At 38.1% G+C, this 15,686-nt stretch overlaps 1 protein-coding gene across 1 annotated transcript in view; it reads left to right on the top strand.

Moving 5' to 3' along the window:
- The window catches only part of LOC103219518 (histone-arginine methyltransferase CARM1-like), a 169,603-nt gene extending 154,271 nt beyond the window's left edge, over positions 1-15,332 (top strand). Inside the window, exons 9-12 of the mRNA XM_073022222.1 lie at positions 356-441; positions 2,861-2,950; positions 5,366-5,503; positions 15,239-15,332. Coding sequence (XP_072878323.1) covers positions 356-441; positions 2,861-2,950; positions 5,366-5,503; positions 15,239-15,332 — 408 coding nt within the window. The remainder of the gene's footprint in view (positions 1-355; positions 442-2,860; positions 2,951-5,365; positions 5,504-15,238) is intronic.
- Positions 15,333-15,686: the final 354 nt, after the last annotated feature.

Genomic DNA, 15,686 nt, shown 5'->3' with positions numbered 1-15,686 from the left:
GAGAAGAGATAAACCCGCACTGCTAAATAAATTCTGGATAGTCAGAAACACACACACACACACACACACACACACACACACACACCCCAAATGCCTGCTCCAGAGATTTTTGAAGAGTAAATGATACATCCTAGTAAAGCCCTTAGCACTTAGTAAAGCACGAAAAGCACTCAGTGCTTAACATAGTAGGTACTCATTTTTTATTGTTTTTATTGTTAACATTATTCTCATTAAGCTCATGCTTTCTAAATTCCAACTCCTGATGACTTAAAATTACAGAAGAAAAGCTAGACTGCAAATTTCCTTGAGCTCAGTTTATCTTGGCAGAAAGGTAACATTGATTTTTTCCCCCAAGGACACATTCGATGTTAGGATTTTGAGGGCTCAAACAGTCAAATACACAGTAAACTTTATGGATGCAGAAGAGGAAGATCTACACAGGTTTGTGTAAATCAGTGTTGCTCTTGATGTTTAAAATCTTCTCTCTACATTTCCCATCCACAATACTTCATTGCAGACTTTTGCTGCTCACACACGGGAGAGATTTTAGATATTGGTCACATATGGGAATGATGTGTCAGTATTAGTTTCATTTATTGCTAAATAAAGATAATGATGTTTCCTTCCTAGGATATTATCCCCATTTTATGGATGACACATAGGAGGCAAAGTGGAATGATAGGTTACATAAAATCACAGAATTAAAAATTATATTAATTGGAACTAGGATTTGAACCTTTCAGAAGGCTTCAAAGTCTGGGCTTTTAGCCACTCTGCTTTGTGCCTCTAAAGTGACAGCATATATGTGAATGCACTTAGGCCAGTGAATGTATTAAGGACAAGCAAAGAGCTACAACTTGTTAGGTGCTTTCTCCATACTAGGTACCATGCTAAGTGTTTTAGAGGCACCAGCTGATTTTTAAAGAGGGCACTCAATAAATGTTCATTTCTGTCTTCTTCCCCTCCACTTGAAAAGACTCTGAAATGAGAATTCCTACCTTGACTTGGCTCCCTTTTTTTAGATGGTGGTGTGAATCCTTTTGGGGTGACCTTTCACTAATATTTTGTCTTTTTCTCCCTTAGAAAATTAATAGTCATATTTGTTTTCTGGACAAGAAAGTTAAGACTTAGCCAGGTGGTTGTTTACCTGGAGCTACTGGAGAAGCAAGGGTGAGAATTTAGAAGGTGCATCTGGCTAATGAAAAATCATCCATCTTGATATCATGATGCACAAAGGGTATCCTGGATGTTAGGATAGGCCAGAACATGCTGCAGTAACGAAAAGAAACCTCAGTGGCTTCTAATAACACAGGTGTCTTGTTTTCTACACAATTATCCATCATGCACCAGCTTTAGCTCTACCATGCATTACTCACACCAGTAATTGGGCCAGTGCAGCAGCTTCTATCTGAAATGATGCTGGTCACTCAGGAGAAAGAATGAGTATGTTAAAGTATGAAAGGACAATGAAAGCTTCTGCCTGGAAACGGCACTTCTGTTCACATTTTATCAGTCGACGCAAATCACGTGGCAGTACCTGAGCTCAAGTGGGTGGAAAACTGCAATCCTACCATATGCTCAGAGCAAGAGAAATGGCATTCGCAAACGACTCTAATAACTACCAAAGATCCAGAAAAAATCGACTTTGATTAGCTTTATTTATTGCTCTGAACTACCTCCTGAATCCTAGGGAATATTTTAAAAATTATGTCTATGTGGGTTTTCCACCGATGTCATTCATTCATTTGTGCATCAATTCAGCAAATGTTTATTGAGATCCTACTATGTGCCAGGTACTGTGGTGGTGCTAGCACATGTATGGAAAGTAATTTTTAAAGTCTCTATTCTTCAGGAGCTCATACTTTATCTAGGGAGATGCAAAACATGAAAAGAAATAATAACAGTCAAGACCGATAAATTCAATGTGCCAAGTACAATGGAAAAGTCTAGAAATATTTTATTTTCAGCAGAGTGAAGGAAGGTAAGTCTTTGGGGACACCATGAATACAGAGAACATACAACCTCCTTTGAAAACTTCTAAAGCACTTCAGAAAATCCAACTCCTTGAAGTGATACAGCCCCAGCAATGAGCCAATAATTATGAATTACTCTAAAGTTTGCAAAGAACTCTTATATACATGTTTTTTCATTTAACATGCTGAAGAATCTTATGAGGAAAGTAGGAGAGTGATTTTGTCACCCTTCAGCAAATGCAGGTACCACGTTTCAGGGAATTTAAATGACCTTCCAAAGTTCCACAGCTAAAATAGGTCCAGCATCTAGATTGCATTGTATCTTTCCCAATATCCTTTCTATTCCTGCTTATTCTGCATTTGGCATAAACCATAGCCACTTCTGCATGACTCTTGTTGTAGCCTAGTGGAAGTTAAATTGCCTCCCACAAAAATAAATTAACTATGAGGATGACCTTCTGAGTTTGAAGTTTCCTTTGTGCTCCACTTCATTTTTAGAGGCCTGAACAACCTTTCCCTTTGAGCAGCTGTGGAAGGGAACTGTCCCTGCCCATGCTTTGGCTTCTTGAAGGATGGCTGCCCTCTGTGTCCTGAGTCATCCTCCTCTTCTCTAGTCAAACCTAGCTCCAGATGTTACATTCACCCAATGCAGTTCCAGGTCATTGCAGCAGAGTAGCGTAGTTCTTGAAGGGTTTTGTCAAGAAGTAAGCTTCTCAAATGTGCGCACCACCCAAGCATTAATCACACACTGAGAGAACTTGGCTGCCAAGGCAAAAGTGCCCAAGAGAGAAAGAAAATATTCCTACTGATCTCACAAATATATCTAGTACATCTGTCAACAACAACAAAATAATTCCAAGTCTTTTATCTTTTTTATTTCCTTACAGAGTAGAAATTCCCTTTGTGTTTCAGATGGCACAGTCTGGGCTCATCCATGGCCTGGCGTTCTGGTTTGATGTGGCATTTGTTGGATCTCTGTGTGTATACCCCCCATCAACATTTTCTCAGTCTGCTCTACCCCATGCTATCTACTATTTGTAATCACAATTTTAAAGTGTTTAATAATTGATTTCAATGACACTAATTCTTGTTTCTCCAATTTTCAAGGAAATAAACACAGATGTTAATGTTAATTTTAGATTTTAGGAAAAAGTGAAAATGAGATGCTTTTCCATGTGTCATATCAACTCTAACTAAACTATGCAAAGCCTCTTCAGCCAAATGGATTGAGCTGTGGAGGAGTGAGAGAGGGTTTGTGCTTTTTGCACCTCTTTGGTCTTTAATAGAATCGATGGGGTGGTACCCCAAGCCTTTGCTTTTGTTTCTGACACACCTGCTTATACAATCTCTTGTATCCTGATACCTTGAATTATACTTTTCCCGGTTTTGGTTTATACTCTGGAGTCCTTTGATGATCAGGCAGATGTGTATTACTAATGCTAGTTGCAACATTAGGAAACTTCGCTATCTGTGCACCTTCCTATTGCACAGGTTTGAAAGTTGCAGGGAAAAGAGGGGAAAGACTACCTACACATTGGCTGTCACTGTTTGGTGTTCCCTGTGTGGGCTGTACCAGTCCGTGGCCCCCAAATCTCTATTCTCTTCCTGACTGCTATACTCTCTTCCCAGGCTTTCTAGTATGTTCCAACTAGCAAAGAGATCTGGTCTGGGTCACATGCCCAGGTGGAGGAAAGTGTTTACCGTGTGCTCTCCTTCATTCCTTGTGAGAATGCCCAGGCTTATCATTGTACCTGCTTAGAAAGAAATGCCCATGGGGCTGTAATACAGCTTGGGGGTCTGGGGGGAAGATTCAAGAGAGGGGACCCCTGGAAACCTTGTCAGAGCTGACAATCTGAGAAGAAGAAAATGAGGCACAAATAACCTTGACTCCATATGAACATGTTTGTTCAAAGAATACATACATTTGCTCCTCTCTGTAATAACCCATATAAGTGAATTTGGTCCTGCAAGGGTGAGAGAGACAAGCATGAAGTGGCCTACCTCAAGGGGGAAGTGTCTTTGAAATTAAATACTTTGTCTTTTTAAATATATATATATATATAGAAAATTTGTGGGCCAGCTTGGGCAACATAGCGAGACCCTATCTCACAAAAGTTTTTTAAAAAAATTAGTTGGGCGTGGTGGTGAATGCCCATAGTCCAAGCTACTCGGGAGGCTGAGGTGGGAGGATCACTTGAGCTCTGGGCAACAGAAAAACAGGCCTTGAAACGGGTTTCCACCCTGTTTCAAAAAAAAAAAAGAAGAAGAAGGGGAAGGAAGAGTTGCATTCTATTCTATATTACATCTGAGTATATTTTGATATAAAAGTCAATTATATTACTTAGGCAGCTAAATTACATATAATTTTCCCCCAAATCTTCTAGTCAAAATTAACCCTCTAGGAATTTGCCCCATGCTTAATGTGCCCCTTGCTCGCCTTCAACCAGCAACCACTGCCCAACCCCTGGACAGGTGACCTTGGTGTAGAAGCACAGCAAGACTTTCTCACTTTTTCATATGAAATGAGGAAACTCAGTTTAACACTCAGGCAGACACACACGGGATGTCTGAGCTGGAAGCATGGTAGACACCATATGCTCTGGTAGTTTTTCTTGCCTCCAGAAGCCCCTTCAAGACCCCTGAGCAGGTTGGCAGGAGTCAGTAAGAGGCCAGACTCCAGACATCGCCCTTCGCTGCACTATTCAAGCAAATCAGCTTCTGATTTAACCTTGTTACTTATTGGGCCTCTAATGAGCTTCGATTCAGAAATACAGGTTGCCATGGTGGCCAAGTCTATGAGTTTGAAGCATGACTCCCCAGTTGTCCTGTGTGATGCTGGGCAAATTGTTTAACCTCTCTGGGCATACTTCACAGGATGATTGTATAGATTTACTAATATTATATACATAAACTCTTAATTCAGTACTCAGCATGTGGTACTTGCACCATAATTTTTTTTTTTTTTCGAGACCAAGTCTTGCTCTGTCACCCAGGCTGGAGTGCAGTGGTGTGATCTCACTCACTGCAACCCCTGCCTCCCAAGTTCAAGCTATTCTCTTGCCTCAGGCTCCCGAGTAGCTGGGACTACAGGGGCCCGCCACCACGGCCATCTAATTTTTTTGTTTTTAGTAGAGATGGGGTTTCACCATATTGGCCAGGCTGAACTCCATCTCCTGACCTTGTGATCCGCCCGCCTTGGCCTTCCAAAGTGCTGGGATTATACAGCCATGAGCCACCACACCCGGCCTGCTCCATAAATTGAGCTATCCTTCTCATCAAAGGGCTCTATGACTCAAAAGAACGAAAACTACTATCAACCTTAGTCTGCAGTCCAACCCATTAATGTGGGTCTGACATGTGATTGGCTTTTATCTCTTTTTCTTGCCCTACAGGGTAACGGTTTGGCTGTCAACAGCCCCAACTGAGTCTCTGACTCACTGGTACCAGGTGCGGTGCCTCCTGCAGACTCCTCTCTTGGCCAAGGAAGGGGAGACGCTGTCAGGGAAAGTGCTGTTTGTAGCCAATAAACAGTAAGCAGGAAAGTACAGATATGTTTTCACCTCTTTTTCCTGGGCATTGAGGTCTGGGAGTAGGAAGAAGCTGGCGGGCCTCTGAGGCTCCAGCACGTACAAACGGACAGCAAGCTTTCCAGAGGCCTGCCTGAGCAATGTGTGTAGTAAGGAAGAGGAGCTTCACATAACTCAAAGGCAGTGTTCTCCACCTGACCGTGGAGGAAAGAAGGAAATCCAGCAGCTCACAGGAGTACTTGCCAAGGCTTGAATGATCAAGTGTTTAAACCTTGTGTCAGCTTCCTGGACTGACTTACATCGGTCGGTCTGGCCACATACCCCCAAATTTAGTACAATAAAATTGATCTGTATACAGGGGAGAAAAGCATTCCAGAGGCAGTATATAGTGTCAGGAAGGACTCTGTGGAAATGGATTTCATGAGTTATCTGCAAGATTTACCTTGATTTATCTCTCATTTTTTCAATGTCCTATTTCACCTTGTTGGAACTCTGTTGTGTGAGTTAGAGAATGGAAGAGTAGAGGAGTGGTTCCAAGACCTTCAGGGTATCAAGGGTACTCAGAGGTCATCTTATTCAACTTTCTTTCCTCGCTACCTCCCACTCTTCCTTCTATTTTATCTTTTGCAGATGTAATAGTCAAATTTTTACTTCAAAACTATTAAGCAGGAAAAGGTCTGTGCTTGAATACTCCTGTGACAAAGAGCTCGCCACCTCACAAATTAACCCTTTCATTTTTGAAGTCTTTATTTCTTTAATTACAAAAACCTAACATACATATAACTCAAAACTACAAAAGTGTATAGAGTCCTTCTCCACTCCCACACCTCACCCCACACCTCTGATGTGACAGTTTGATTTGTATACTTTCAGGTGATTTTTCCGTGATGTGCCGGTAAAGAACATCATGGTGGGGGCTTGTTTGTACAAGTTACACTAGAAGTCTGCAACTTAATTTTTACTTAGTAATAAGTCCTGAATCCGCACAGATAGACCTTTTTTGTTCTTTTTAATACATGCATAATAGTCCCGAGCATGGATATACTATAATGTTTTTTTTAAAAAAATCTCTGATTGACTGATTCAGGTTGCTTTCAATTATTTTGGCATTGCAACAAATTCCGCACTAAACATCTTGGAACACACAGTGTGTACGGTGACATGAGTGTTTTCAAATGAGATGCCTAGAAATGGAAATGCTGAATCACAGAGTATGTACATGTTATGCTCTGGTAGATACTACTTTTCTCAATGGTTGCACCAATTTCCCCTTGCACCAGCAATAAATAAGCATGTTCATTTCTCTACATCTTTTCCTAAACTTCATATTATCCATCTCTATGATTTGTGTCAGTCTAATAGACCCAAAAATATTTTTTTACAGTAGCATCTTGTTTGGTTTGTATTTAAGTTTTGGTAAGGTTAGGTTACGCTTCATATGGTCCTTGGCTATTAATGTCTCCGATTTTCAACATCTCCAATTATTAAAAAATTATCCTTGCTGTTGATTCTATATCTTACTTTCTATAAATTCCACTTATTGATCTTAGTTGTGTTTCTGAACTCGAACAAAGTAGGTTAGCTCTAACCTCTAAATGGCAATTGTTCAAATATTTGGAGAGTTTTACCAAATGTCCTTCTAGCCTACCTGTCTTTAAGCTAACATCCTCAACTCCTCCCTCCCATAAGAGTGATTTTGAAATAGTTTGAAATTCTAAGTTCTCCCCCTCTGAAGTACCCTGGTTATCAGTGTCCCCTTTTAAAACATTTCTTCAGAACTAATTACAGGACGACAGCATATGTGTTCTGATAAATGCTGGGATCAGAGCAATAGTAACTATTTCTGTTTTGAATCATAATAATATATTTTTAAGTTTGGGATCCATTTTACTTGAGTGTATAGTCAATGAAACACAGGAAGTGTATTTTTGCATGATTGACTTTTAAATCACATTTCTCCCTTTTCCTAGTATGCAGCTGGTCTTTTTCAACTTCAGTACAGGTTTTTGTATTTATTCCACTCATTCAATTATCTATTGTTTTTGGATCTTTACTAGAGCCAGTGGATTATTTCTTTTAAATTTTTTAGCATATTAGTGATTCCTACTATTTTATCTTTTGCAGATTTAATAGGCAAATTTAGATTTAAAAAATATTAAGTAGAAAAAAGCCAAGGATGTAATCTTCCTTCAAAGTTTGCATGTATCCAGCTTTCTACACACCTTTTGGCTTTGGTCATGGAAGTAGCTCAAAATCCACTCACCTGTATTCATTCCCAGGCCACATTTCTCCATCTAGGTCAGAAAGAAATATGATATGACCTTTTTGGAATATGATATCTAAATAAACTTAATTTCTGACTTCACTCTCATAGCCCAGTCCAATGACTCTGCCAAAAAAAAAGGAAATGAAACGAATTGGACATCACTTTTATTACAGTGAAACTGAGCTAGATCTCTAATTATCGTGACTTTCTATCTCCTTAACCTCATTTGGGCCCCTCCTCTTCCCCCATCATGTAGCCTCAGTTATTATTTCTTGCATATCCTCTCAGAGTTTCATTTTAGATATAAAATTACAAAACACTGTAAAGGTAAGAATCTACTTTCTTATTTATTTCCTCCTCACTGCTTTTATACCTAAATAGTAATATTCTGTATCTGTTTTCTACGTCTTTTTCACTTAGCAATACATCTCAAAGACATTTCCATATCTGCACATCAAGATCCTTCTTGTTCTCTTCCGTCTGCATCATGATCTTCGTTCATGAAAGTTATTGCTTCCTCCATATAGGTGAAGACTTCATTATGTTTCAAAAATCGTGACAAAATATTTGCTCACCTTTTTTATATGTGTCATGGCATCATTATACTGATACACGTTTTTCATGTGTTTGTAAATTTTACTACTTTTTTCTACTTTTTTTCCTGATCACCTCTCTCGCGCTTGTTGTTTTGATGTTATTGTTCATCAAATTATAGGACTTTTCTGGGCAGTTATTTACAGGAGGAAGTTTCTGTGGCAGAAGAAGATGTGACAGTTTTCATGCTATCGGTTTTTCTCAACTCAAACTTTTTCTTCTTCTAGGTTGCCACAGAATCACACTGCTTCCTGCAACAATGGCTCCTCTTGTATTCTTTAGGTAGTTCCACCATGCTCCAGTTCCAGGAGCATTTCTGCCCAAAGCTCTGCTCACCCCAGTTCCTGCACAAGATGTTACAAACAAGGAATATACCTTTTGCATTTCAGAAAAATGCTTCTCATTTTCAGGTGCTAAGATGTGCTGCCCCTGGGCTCTTTTGTCCCTCTTTGCACTTCTTTTGTACCTTTTCCCACATGACTAATAACCAATCTTGACTGCTTTTACAGCCCTTACACATATGTTGAAGACTGCAGATTATCTCCTTCTCCTAGTTTTACAGAAAATGAGGTTTGCCATCTGCAGAATATTTCGATTCTCCTTGTTTTTGGATAGCTTCCAGAAGGAAAAGTGGAAAATGCTGACTTATGCCATGTTCATCCTGAAAGTTACTACTTTCTTTCTAAATCCTTATCAACCATCTGTTTAATGACCAGTTCTGAAAAAAAAAAAAAAAAGGAAAGCACAAAGGAGCAATAGCCAACATCTGCCTGGAATTTTGGACTTTGTCTTTTCTGCTTTTTGCAAACCAGGATAACATTATTTTTCTTTCAGATATTTATATTTTTACAGTTTCTTAGTGTATAATTTTTGTGAGTGAATTTAAATCATCTTATTCTTCTATTACTTTTTTTCTGACATACCTTGTGTTTCATCCTCACGGGTAATATTTTTTATACCCTTCTTAAAAGGTAAGAAGGAGACAAACCATCTACTTCACACTTCTGCCCACGGCTCCTACACCCCTGTAGTACCTCTGTTAGAGCACCCATTTATTGCTGTAATTTCCTATATGTGAGCTGCCTGAGAAAAAAGACTGAGTCTTATTCTATGGTGTATCCCTCTTTACCTAATATATTTCAGACACCCAGAAATATTGTGGAATTACTAACTGAGTGAAGGCGTCATCAGCTGATATCTGTCTCTCATTAAGAACTTAGTCTAGCACAATTGAAAGAAGCAGCTAAAATATGGCCATGTAATGCTTTGCAAAGGAAGAAAGGAAGGGAGAAAGTTTTTGATCTTAGTAGGTTAGCACCCTTATGTAGTAAAGAGACCACAGTTTAGAGTCTGCTATGTGCTGGTTCTGTTCAGTCTCTTCTGTATACTGGTTGGTACTGGAGTGATCTTGGTCAGGTTAATGAATCTAACATCCCAGTTTCCTCACTTCATCCATCACCTATAAAGTAGTATTTGTAATCCTTGTCTCATCAGACTTTTACAAATATTAAAAGAGATAAGATAGTATTTGTGATTAACACACAGTAAGCCCACAATAAATCTTAATTCCAATTCCTCTTCCTTTATTCTCATCCTTATTCTTAGTATCTCTCTTCAGATATTTTGGGTTTGAAATCCTTGTTTTCCTTGGTATTTTCTAAAAGCCTCTGCACTTCGTGAATGTCAGTGTTTTCATTCTTTTTCAGTAAGGTGCTGTCCCCTTGTACTGCTTTGGATAGAATCTCCCCCTCCCTTATTGTCAAATATTCTTTTAAACTCTGAACTCCTAGGAGAGTTCCCTATGCAACCTCACAGGTATGACAATAACTGCCCTTTTCTTCCCCATCAGGTCCATTTATGATTGTACTATTAACATTTTATTTTTGACAGTCTCCCATCATTCTGGAGCTGTCATTCATTTTATTGCTCTGGCAATAAAATAGAACCTAGTGTTTTCATTAACTTTATGAAATTTATATCCTGAAAGTTCGTAGAAATGGTCCTTAAAGTTTTTTGATCATCTGCACCTATGAATAAAAACACTTTATGTATGTCTTCCCCAAGTATACCAATATTTATCTTTTGTTGTTGTTGTTGTTGTTGTTGTTGTTGTTGTTGTTGTTGAGACGGAGTCTCCCTCTGTCACCCAGGCTGGAGTGTAGTGGTGTGATCTCGGCTCACTGCAAGCTCCGCCTTCTGGGTTCACGCCATTCTCCTGCCTCAGCTTCCCAAGTAACTGGGACTACAGGTGCCCACCACCATGCCTGGCTACTTATTTTATATTTTTTTAGTAGAGACGGGGTTTCACCATGTTAGCCAGGATGGGTTTTGATCTCCTGACCTCGTGATCCGCCCACCTTGGCCTCCCAAAGTGCTGGGATTACAGGTGTGAGCCACTGTGCCTAGCCGAATACTCTTTTAATTATGTGCATGTACTACAGTAATAGTAATAGAAAGCCCAGAACTAAATAGTTTCTCTCTAACTACACACATACACACACACACACACACACGTGTATACAGACATGCTATATATACCTATCCACATATATATATACACACATACATAGATCTATGTGTACATATGCATATATAGAAACTCATATATTATATATTTTGTAAGACATACAAAAATAGAAATCAAAGGATGCATTGAAAAATAAATATAGGCTGATTTTTGGATCTAGCTCAGCCACTTGTAGAGAAATATTTTGAAACATTATTTAAAATTTTTGGATCCCTGTGAAGGCCTGCTGTACCCAGATTTGCCAAGGGATTTGGTTTGGAGAGTTTGATGAGCTTTATAGTTTATAAACCTAGAAGAAATGCTGATCAAAGAATTAAAGCATAAGAAGGATCACTGCAATCATTGCTATTTCTAATGGTCATTGTTAAACTGCTTTACCTTGGACATCACATAAAATAAAACCTCTCCATAGTTATATATATGGTCATCTGCATCAGAAGGAATTATGGAAGAAACTATTGTGCATTACTCAGCACAGTGAAGTAATAGAATGTGCTAGTGCAGCTTTACATGACATTTTTTTGTTCTACAATGTTACTCATATTCTTCTAGCTCTGACCCATGTGCCTATCACATGGCTGGTATTTAACTCACTAATGTTGCACCATATTAGTTAAAATATGATTAGAGTCTTATTGAATCTAGCCATAATGATAATAGATTCTTTCAGCTATTATATTTTCTTCTATTTTTTCTCTGTGTACTTATAGATGTAAATGTTTAACAAAATGATGCTTAAGTATTCATATATTCCTTCTTTTATTTGACATAAGTATCTATCCTATGTCATAATTCTTGAAAATGTAGTTTTCAATGGCATTATATGAATATATAGCACTATTTAATAATTTCCCATTGTTGAATATTCATATTTTTATAATGTATTATTACTTATAATGATAAACACTGAATTTTTGACAGAAATACTGTAAAGTGTCAGCAGGGTCACATTTCCTTTGAAAGCTGAAAGGAAGAAGCTGCCCTTTGCTTTTCAGCTGCTTATGGTGCCTTGCAGTCCCTGGGATTCCTTGGAGCTGCATGGCTCCAGTCTCTGCTTCTGTCTTCACATGGCTGTCTTTCCTGCATGTATCTCTGTGTCCTCTCTTCTTCTTATGTGGACAGCCATGGAATTTAGAATCTCTTCAAATTCAGTATGGCCTCTTGTGAACTTGGTTACAGGTGCAAAACCCTATTTCCAAACAAGGTAACATTCATAGCCACTGGTAGTTAGACCTTGCGCATATGTTTTGGAAGGACACAATTCAGTCCATCATAACTACGAAAAAAATTTTTAATAGTTCAGCATTTTCTTCCACACTCCAATGTGTTATCCCACGTTCTCTCTGGGGGAAAACTCAACCCCTTTGAAGAACACTGGTCTAGAGTCCATGCCTGCAGAGGCTTTCATTTCTTTATGTATCAGTGACACCTCGGTGACTTGGTTAATTTTTTCCCAAGCTTCCTGCCACGTATTTCTCCATCCCATTATTCTTTGATGGTCAGAACTAAGCCTATCCCACTATTTCATCTTCTGTTTTCTGTAAGAGGAAATTATCATGAATTACCATACTCTCTGGAAAGACATGTTCTGCATATGTTGTTCCCAAGTTTCCAATTTATTCTTGGATATTGCAAAAGAAATGCTGGTATACAAAGCGATGGTTTTGTATTCAATCCTTGAACTAAGATATGTTCCCACTTAACCCACCTGCTCTGTCTCTATACAGTTTAAAATAACTAAGTGTGGCAAGGAACTAGGGTTTTAAAAAATGCACATTGCCAAATAACTGGTTCAAAAGAACTAATAGTTATTAAAAGTTCTGTAGACACAGTTTTAGATTATTCATTATTGGTTGCTTTAGAAACATTCCATAAACATTACACTTTAATTGTTGAGTTTGGGGTTGACCTTCTGGGTATCTTGGCATTAGCATGACACTGCTATTAAAGTGTATTATTTTCCTGAAATTTTAAATAAGGACACATTCTCCTTGGTCAGGTGAATCACTATAAAATCAGTGAACCTGACTATTCTTTCACTGCAGCCCCAATCTCCCCTGTCACACACTAAAGGGCTTTAACCACAAATCTCAGCTTTTCACTGCCCGGACTGACCCCAAACTGCTACCTCTTTTTCCTTCCATCAAAGAAGATAGGATTTTGATAGTGTGCAAAGAGGAGTGGATTGTAAAAAGTGAGTGTGAAGTAGCTACATTATCGTACATCCTATTCTGAAAAAAAAGCCTTGCCGAAGACCCCATAACAAGAATCTATTGATTGTTCATCCCAACCACAACAAGAACCATGCAGTTCTTGTGACTAACCTGGTTCATATGTGTGTCCATAAATACACACATCTACTCATACGTCAGAGTACTGAATTCCTACTTGGAGTTCTACTTTAATTACTTCAGACATTGCTAAGATGTCTTTCATTTGGCGAAAAGGGTAGGTATGTCTCTCCCTGACTTATTTACCAGGCTGATATCTCAGTCTTTCTATGATTCCAGCAAGGTTTGAACCTCTTCTAAGGAGCTCATTGTCACAATATCTAGTTCCCCTTGAATCTACCTTCAGGTATAAAAAATGTAGTGAAGTATTGGATGTAGTTATCATGGAAGAAAAATTTTAAAACAATGTTCTGAGCCAATTAGCTGAGTTAAAAAAGGATCAAAGGATATAGTCTTGATTTTTAAACATGTTGTAGCTATGTTTTCCTTCTAGTTTGCCTAGTCCCAATAAAATCAAGAACTTGAGTTACTGGTTTTACAGGATATGACATTATATTTAAGGCTACTCAGGCTGCTACTGGCAATGACAGTGTGGAAGTGGGGATAGAGGACTTTATATCACTCATTTAATTTCTGAAATTTAAAAAAGATGCTTAATAAAGGAAATTAAAAATCCACAATATTTTAACTCCAAATATTTAAATATTAAGGATTTGGAAGGTGTGATAACATTAGCACTTTCACATTGGGCATGGTGACTCACACCTGTAGTCCCAATGTTTTGGGGAACCTAGGCAAGAAGATTGCTTGAGGCCAGGAGTTCAAAACCAGCCTGGGCAACATGGGTAGCTATTGGGCAGGTGAGGCGGGAAGATCATGTGATCCCAGGAGTTTGAGACCGCAGTGAGCTGTGATCATGCCACTGCACTCCAGCCTGAGCAAGAGTGACAGCTGTCTCTTTAAAAAAATGGCACTTACATGCTTTGTAGGTGAGGAAGTAATTTGGTACCCTTTCTGGAAGATATTTTAGCAATTAGTTTGGGGAATTTTAAATACATTAATATGCTTTAGCCTTGTGAGTCAACCTCTAATTTATTCCAGTAAATAATTGTAGGTAGGACATAAAGATATATTGCAGGAATGTCCTTTACCACATTTCTGTAAAGAATTCAGTGTTTGTTATTATAAGTAATAATATATTATAAAAATATATATATTCAGCAATGGGAAATTATTAAATAGACGTATAAATTCATATAATTCATATGAATTATGTAATTCATATAATTGAAAAATACATTTTCAAGAATTATATAGAATAAACACTTGCTTATGTCAAATAAAAGAAGAAATATATAAAGCAGTACTTAAGCATCATTTTATTAAACATTTACATCTATAAGTATACAGAGAGAAAAATAGAAGGAAAATATACTAGCTGAAAGAACCTATTATTACAGATTATTTTCCTTATGTTTTCTCTATTTTTCAATTTTTCTACAGTGAATATGTAACATTTTTATAATCAGCAGAAATATATGTATTATTAAGAATGACTAATAAAATCCTACAAACATAACTCCTTCAGATTAGTCACCAAGAATGTTATTTATTCTTAACAGCCAATTCCTCTCACTGTAATTGCATGAGCCTTCATCTGAGGCCTCTTAAAATCAATCACATCTGTTTGCTGTTAGGTTGTTTTACATCAGTTTGAAATTTTAGCTCACCCAGTCCTTCCATGATTGAGATTGTTTTGGAACTTCAATGATGACATATAAAGCATCTCTGTTACTTAAAGCCATTTTCTGTCATTGATCTTGATAAAGCTTCTCTACTCCACCCCTTCACAAAAATGTGCTTTGATCAACCAGAAGTACCATTACCTTTGTAATTTTTAGATCAAGAAATTATAGCTATCAAATTCTTCTAATGAATAAACAAGACTTTGAATTGCCTCTACAAATATTAATGGCTTCCAAATAAATGCACATGTACATATATAAGATGCCAAACACCTACTCTCAAAACCCTTATGAAGTAGGCATATATGAAAGATGCCTTATATGTACATGAGTAGCTAACCAGTCTTGTGAGATGTGGTTTTCTCTGTAATGCAGACAGAGCTCTGGCATTCAGATCGTGGCACTGGTGAACCAAACAGGCTTCAGATCTGAGAACATCCTCGACTTAAAGAATCCTTTCTTTAGGTAAGAAATCTTCCCATGCATTTTACACCTATGTTTATAAAATCTTAATCACTCCATGACCAGGTAAAGAGGAACAGAATAACTCTATCTTTCCTAAGAGGAAAAGAAAGTATATACTAGTTCTCTTCCTCTCTGAGGAGACTTGGCGCCTGTATGGAGTTGAATGTTTCATGATCCCTTAAACAGAATTCAATACATAACAATCTGATACTGAAACAAAGTCACTAGAGAGTCCTACAAAGTGAGCTATAATGTCCTCCAGTTCCAAGTGAGCTCAGTCCTCCAGCTGAGCTATAATGAGCTGTGTGACCTCAGGCAAAGCAAGTTTCTTTCCCTGGCATTTGGTTTTCTCATCTGT

This window comes from Chlorocebus sabaeus, chromosome 12 (assembly GCF_047675955.1).
Source record: "Chlorocebus sabaeus isolate Y175 chromosome 12, mChlSab1.0.hap1, whole genome shotgun sequence".
NCBI lineage: Eukaryota > Metazoa > Chordata > Mammalia > Primates > Cercopithecidae > Chlorocebus > Chlorocebus sabaeus.
Note: the sequence above shows the minus strand (reverse complement) of the source record. Positions and strands in the feature narration are given on the sequence as shown.